The sequence below is a fragment of the Coregonus lavaretus genome (assembly GCF_964263955.1).
Source record: "Coregonus lavaretus genome assembly, chromosome: 31".
Taxonomy (NCBI): Eukaryota; Metazoa; Chordata; class Actinopteri; order Salmoniformes; family Salmonidae; genus Coregonus; species Coregonus lavaretus.
The window spans coordinates 11,775,240-11,781,239 of NC_140018.1; the positions used below are offsets into that span (position 1 = coordinate 11,775,240).

Here is a 6,000-nt window from a genome sequence, read left to right on the forward strand (position 1 = left end):
TGCGTGTGTTAGTGTGTCTGCGTGTGTTAGTGTGTCTGCGTGTGTTAGTGTGTGTTAGTGTGTCTGTGTGTGTTAGTGTGTGTTAGTGTGTCTGTGTGTGTTAGTGTGTCTGTGTGTGTTAGTGTGTCTGTGTGTGTTAGTGTGTCTGTGTGTGTTAGTGTGTCTGCGTGTGTTAGTGTGTCTGCGTGTGTTAGTGTGTCTGTGTGTGTTAGTGTGTCTGTGTGTGTGCCGTACCCTTCTTGGTCTCAGTGGTGTTGTTCTGGGCAGAAGTAGAAGACTGAGCCGGGTCTGAGCTGGTCTGTGGCGTCAAGTTGGTCTTCACGTTGGCGTTCACCTTCCCTTTCTTGTCGTTCTTCGAACTCTCATTTGGCACGTCTGCTATGTCGCTCTGGAGCGAGGGAGGGGAGGTGTGGAGAGAGAAAGAGAGAGATGGAGAAAGAGAGCGAGAAGGACGGGAGGGCGTTTCAGGTCTATGGACAGAAATCTTTTTCATGCACTTTTCAGTCATTACTGCATTTCCATATACAGTGGGGAGAACAAGATTTTGCAGGTTTTCCTACTTACAAAGCATGTAGAGGTCTGTAATTTTTAACATAGGTACACTTCGACTGTGAGAGACGGAATCTAAAACAAAAATCCAGAAAATCACATTCATTTGCATTTCATTGCATGACATAAGTATTTGATACATCAGAAAAGCAGAACTTAATATTTGGTACAGAAACCTTTGTTTGCAATTACAGAGATCATACGTTTCCTGTAGGTCTTGACCAGGTTTGCACACACTGCAGCAGGGATTTTGGCCCACTCCTCCATACAGACCTTCTCCAGATCCTTCAGGTTTCGGGGCTGTCGCTGGGCAATACGGACTTTCCCTCCAAAGATTTTCTATTGGGTTCAGGTCTGGAGACTGGCTAGGCCACTCCAGGACCTTGAGATGCTTCTTACGGAGCCACTCCTTAGTTGCCCTGGCTGTGTGTTTCGGGTCTTTGTCATGCTGGAAGACCCAGCCACGACCCATCTTCAATGCTCTTACTGAGGGAAGAAGGTTGTTGGCCAAGATCTCGCGATACATGGCCCCATCCATCCTCCCCTCAATACGGTGCAGTCGTCCTGTCCCCTTTGCAGAAAAGCATCCCCAAAGAATGATGTTTCCACCTCCATGCTTCACGGTTGGGATGGTGTTCTTGGGGTTGTACTCATCCTTCTTCTTCCTCCAAACACGGCGAGTGGAGTTTAGACCAAAAAGCTCTATTTTTGTCTCATCAGACCACATGACCTTCTCCCATTCCTCCTCTGGATCATCCAGATGGTCATTGGCAAACTTCAGACGGGCCTGGACATGCGCTGGTTTAAGCAGGGGAGCCTTGCGTGCGCTGCAGGATTTTAATCCATGACGGCGTAGTGTGTTACTAATGGTTTTCTTTGAGACTGTGGTCCCAGCTCTCTTCAGGTCATTGACCAGGTCCTGCCGTGTAGTTCTGGGCTGATCCCTCACCTTCCTCATGATCATTGATGCCCCACGAGGTGAGATCTTGCATGGAGCCCCAGACCGAGGGTGATTGACCGTCATCTTGAACTTCTTCCATTTTCGAATAATTGCGCCAACAGTTGTTGCCTTCTCACCAAGCTGCTTTCCTATTGTCCTGTAGCCCATCCCAGCCTTGTGCAGGTCTACAATGTTATCCCTGATGTCCTTACACAGCTCTCTGGTCTTGGCCATTGTGGAGAGGTTGGAGTCTGTTTGATTGAGTGTGTGGACAGGTGTCTTTTATACAGGTAACGAGTTCAAACAGGTGCAGTTAATACAGGTAATGAGTGGAGAACAGGAGGGCTTCTTAAAGAAAAACTAACAGGTCTGTGAGAGACGGAATTCTTACTGGTTGGTAGGTGATCAAATACTTATGTCATGCAATAAAATGCAAATTAATTACTTAAAAATCATACAATGTGATTTTCTGGATTTTTGTTTGTTTTAGATTCCATCTCTCACAGTTGAAGTGTACCTATGATAAAAATGACAGACCTCTACATGCTTTGTAAGTAGGAAAACCTGCAAAATTGGCAGTGTATCAAATACTTGTTCTCCCCACTGTATATGGAGAGATAGAGTGATATTGTCTTTTCTCCTATCCAACCCAAGGCATATTTTATTACCCAGGGACAAAAAATTTGCTATCTAGAACCTAAAACAGTTCTCCCGCTGTCACCATAGGAGAACTCTTTGAAGAGCCCAAAAGGGTTCTACCTAGAACCAAAAAGGGTTATTCTATGAGGACAGCCAAAGCACCCTTTTGGAACCCTTTTTTCTAAGAGTGTAGGAAGCTACTAAGACTACTAAACCAGTAGCCAAAGCAATTAATCATCAGCCTTATCCTCTACTGTGATGAGAACAACACAACCACACATACACACTACATACACTCACACCCACAAAACACACACACACATGCTTGTTGACACAACACTGTCACGCCCTGACTCTGGGGACTCGTATTTGCTGAGTCAGGGTGTGCATTTTCTGTGTGGTATGTTCTATGTTGTGTTTTCTAGGTTTAGATCTAGATCGTCTAGATCTATGTTGGCCGGTGTGGTTCCCAATCAGAGGCATCTGTCGCTCGTTGTCTCTGATTGGGGACCATACTTAGGTAGCCTATTGGCACTTGTGGGTTGTGGGATCTTGTTCCGTGTTAAGGTATGTTGTGTTGTGCTGCCTTGGACGTTTCGTTTTGTTTGTTATTTTGTCGTTGTGTTTAATATTTAATAAACATGTACGCATATCACGCTGCGCCTTGGTCTGACCCGTCGATGAACGAACGTGACAGAAGATACCACCAAACGAGGACCAAGCAGCGTGCCCAGGAGGAGTGAATAGCCATGGCACAGGTGGGCAAATTGTGGTCATGGGAAGAGATATTCGCGGGGAAAGGCCCATGGGCGAAGGTAGATGCCCAGGCAGGAGAGGAGCAACGGCAACACGGAAGCCGGCCGAGGAGGAGGCCCGAGAAGCAGCCCCAATAAAAAAAATTTGGGGGGGCTAAAGGGGTGGTCGGGGAGCGTGAGAGAAGAGCCCCGACCACTGCACCCGGTTGGTTTTCAGTTTGGGTCCCTACGACCTTGGGAAGAGGAGTGGGAACAGTATTATACTGAGGAGTCGGAGGATGACGACGAGTTTCTGTTCCCTAACTCGTGGGGGCTCCCGGAGGAGTCCTCACGGGAAGAGGAGTGCCGAAGACGGAGGCCCGAGAGGCAACCCCAATATATTTTTTTGGGGGGGGCACACTGTGTGGATAACGAGGCAGCAGGAGGCCGCGACAGGGCGGATCTGCAGGTTAGGAGAGGAGGCCACCATGTTACGGGGGCTATTGGTTCAGAGGGAGCAGGAGTTATTCGGTCAGAGGGAGGCGCTACAGGAGGCTATAAGGGAGAAGGAAAGTGTAGAGGCACGGCGAGAGGAGCTGGTTAGGCAGCAGAAGAAGCGGGGGTTAATAAAGGAACCCAGTCCCGCTCCTCGCACCAAGCAAGTGGTGCGTGTCGCCAGTCCGGTCCGGCCCGTTCCTGCTTCCTGCACTAAGCCAGTGGTGCGTGTTCCCAGTACGGCCCGACCCGTTCCTGCTCCTCGCACCAAGCCAGTGGTGCGCGTCGCCAGCCCGGTCCGGCCTGTTCCTGCCCCTCGCACCAAGCCAGTGGTGCGCGTCGCCAGCCCGGTCCGGCCTGTTCCTGCCCCACGCACCAAGCCAGTGGTGCGCGTCGCCGGCCCGGCCTGTTCCTGACCCTCGCACCAAGCCAGTGGTGCGCGTCGCCAGCCCGGCCCGGCCTGTTCCTGCCCCTCGCACCAAGCCAGTGGTGCGCGTCACCAGCCCGGTCCGGCCTGTTCCTGTCCCTTGCACCAAGCCAGTGGTGCGTGTGTCCAGTCCGGCACGGCCCGTGCCTGTTCCACCGGTGCCTGGTCCGGCACCGGTCAGCTGCTCCACTCCGGAGCCAGAGCAATCCGCTTCACCAGGGTCCTGTCACGCCCTGACTCTGGGGACTCGTATTTGTTGAGTCAGGGTGTGTATTTTCTGTGTGGTATGTTCGATGTTGTATTTTCTAGGTTTAGATCTAGATCGTCTATGTTGGCCGGTGTGGTTCCCAATCAGAGGCAGCTGTCGCTCGTTGTCTCTGATTGGGGACCATTCTTAGGTAGCCTATTGGCACTAGTGGGTTGTGGGATCTTGTTCCGTGCTGCCTTGGACTTCACGTTTCGTTTTGTTTGTTATTTTGTCGTTGTGTTTAATATTTAATAAACATGTACGCATATCACGCTGCGCCTTGGTCTGACCCGTCGATGAACGACCGTGACAAACACACACAGACACACTTTCACACAACCTTCACATACGCTGCTGCTACTCTGTTTATTATCTGTCCTGATTGCCTAGTCACTTTTACCCCTACCTACATGTACATATTACCTCAATTACCTCGACTACCTCGTACCCCTGCACATTGACTCGGTACTGGTACTCCTTGCATATAGCCTCGTTATTGTTATTTTATTTTGTTACTATTTCCTTGTATTTATTTAACTATATTGGGAAAGGGCTCGTAAGTAAGCATTTCAGAGTAAAGTCTACACCTGCTGTATTTGGCACATGTGACAAATAACATTTTATTTGATTGATTTTATATACACTCAGTTGCCAGTTTATTAGGTACACCCATCTAGTACCGGGTCGGACCCCCCAGCAGCCATAAGGTATGCACCTGGTCATTAACAATGTTCAGATAAGCTGTGGTGCTCAATCGTTGCTTGGTATCAAGGGACCTAACGTGTGCCAGGAAAACATTCCCCACACCATCGGCACCAGCCTGTACCGTTGACACAAGGCAGGCTGGAGTCATGGACTCATGCTGCTTACGCCAAATCCTGACTCTGCCATCAGCATGACGCACGCAACAGGAACCAGGATTCGTCAGACCAGGCAATGTTTTCCCACTCCTCAATTATCCAGTGTTGGTGAACGCGTGCCCACTGGAGCCGTTTCTTCTTGTTTTTACCTGATAGGAGTGGAACCCGGTGTGGTTGTCTGCTGAAATAGCCCATCCGTGACAAGGACCGACGAGTTGTGCGTTCCGAGATGCCGTTCTGCACACCACTGTTGTACTGCACCGTTATTTGCCTGTTTGTGGCCTGCCTGTTAGCTTGCACGATTCTTGCCATTTTCTTTCGACCTCTCTCATCAACGAGCTATTTTCGGCCATAGAACTGCCACTGACTGGATGTTTTTTGTTTGTCACACCATTCTCGGTAAACCCTAGACACTGTCGTGCGTGAAATGCCCAGGAGGTCGGCCGTTTCTAAGATACTGGAGCCGGCGAGCCTGGCACCAACGATCATACCACGCTCAAAGTCGCTTAGGTCACTCGTTTTGCACATTCTAACGTTCAATCGAACAGTAACTGAATGCCTCGATGCCTGTCTGCCTGCTTTATATAGCAAGCCACGACCATGTGACTCACTGTCTGTAGGAGCAAATCATTTTCGTACCTAATAAACTGAGTGTATGTGCTGTAGCCAACTCCAACGTACAATAGAACAGTTGGCTACAGCACATACAGTATGTTACATGTATTGATCAAACAAGCGTTGGTACCGTTTCAATCCCCAGAGCTCTCATCTGGTCCGCTCTTTTCTCTGCTATGGACAGGAACTTTTTTGGGTCTGACAGGGCATCCACGATGGCTAGAGAGAAGACAGGAGATTCATCAATACACTGAACTGGACTGGAATGGACTGCTGGAACATCAATGTAATGTATTGTCATATTTGATGTACTTGAGGTTCTGTTGTTATTTAAAGTCTAAACACAGTCATTATACAGAAAGACAAGGAAAGATGACAACATTCTACTACAGTAGCAACATTCTATTGGACGAAACTAAGCATGTACAAATGTAGGATCTTAATTTGAGCCAGTTTCTCACAGCAGGAAAAGAATCCTGCAGCAACAGGAAATG

At 49.0% G+C, this 6,000-nt stretch overlaps 1 protein-coding gene across 1 annotated transcript in view; it reads right to left on the minus strand.

Moving 5' to 3' along the window:
• The window catches only part of LOC311106993 (1-phosphatidylinositol 4,5-bisphosphate phosphodiesterase beta-4-like), a 155,289-nt gene that overhangs the window by 31,862 nt on the left and 117,427 nt on the right, over nucleotides 1-6,000 (minus strand). The window contains exons 29-30 of the mRNA XM_084149419.1: nucleotides 5,637-5,725; nucleotides 235-388 (exon numbers count right to left, since the gene is read on the minus strand). Of these exons, the coding sequence (XP_084005545.1) occupies nucleotides 235-388; nucleotides 5,637-5,725 (243 nt within the window). The remainder of the gene's footprint in view (nucleotides 1-234; nucleotides 389-5,636; nucleotides 5,726-6,000) is intronic.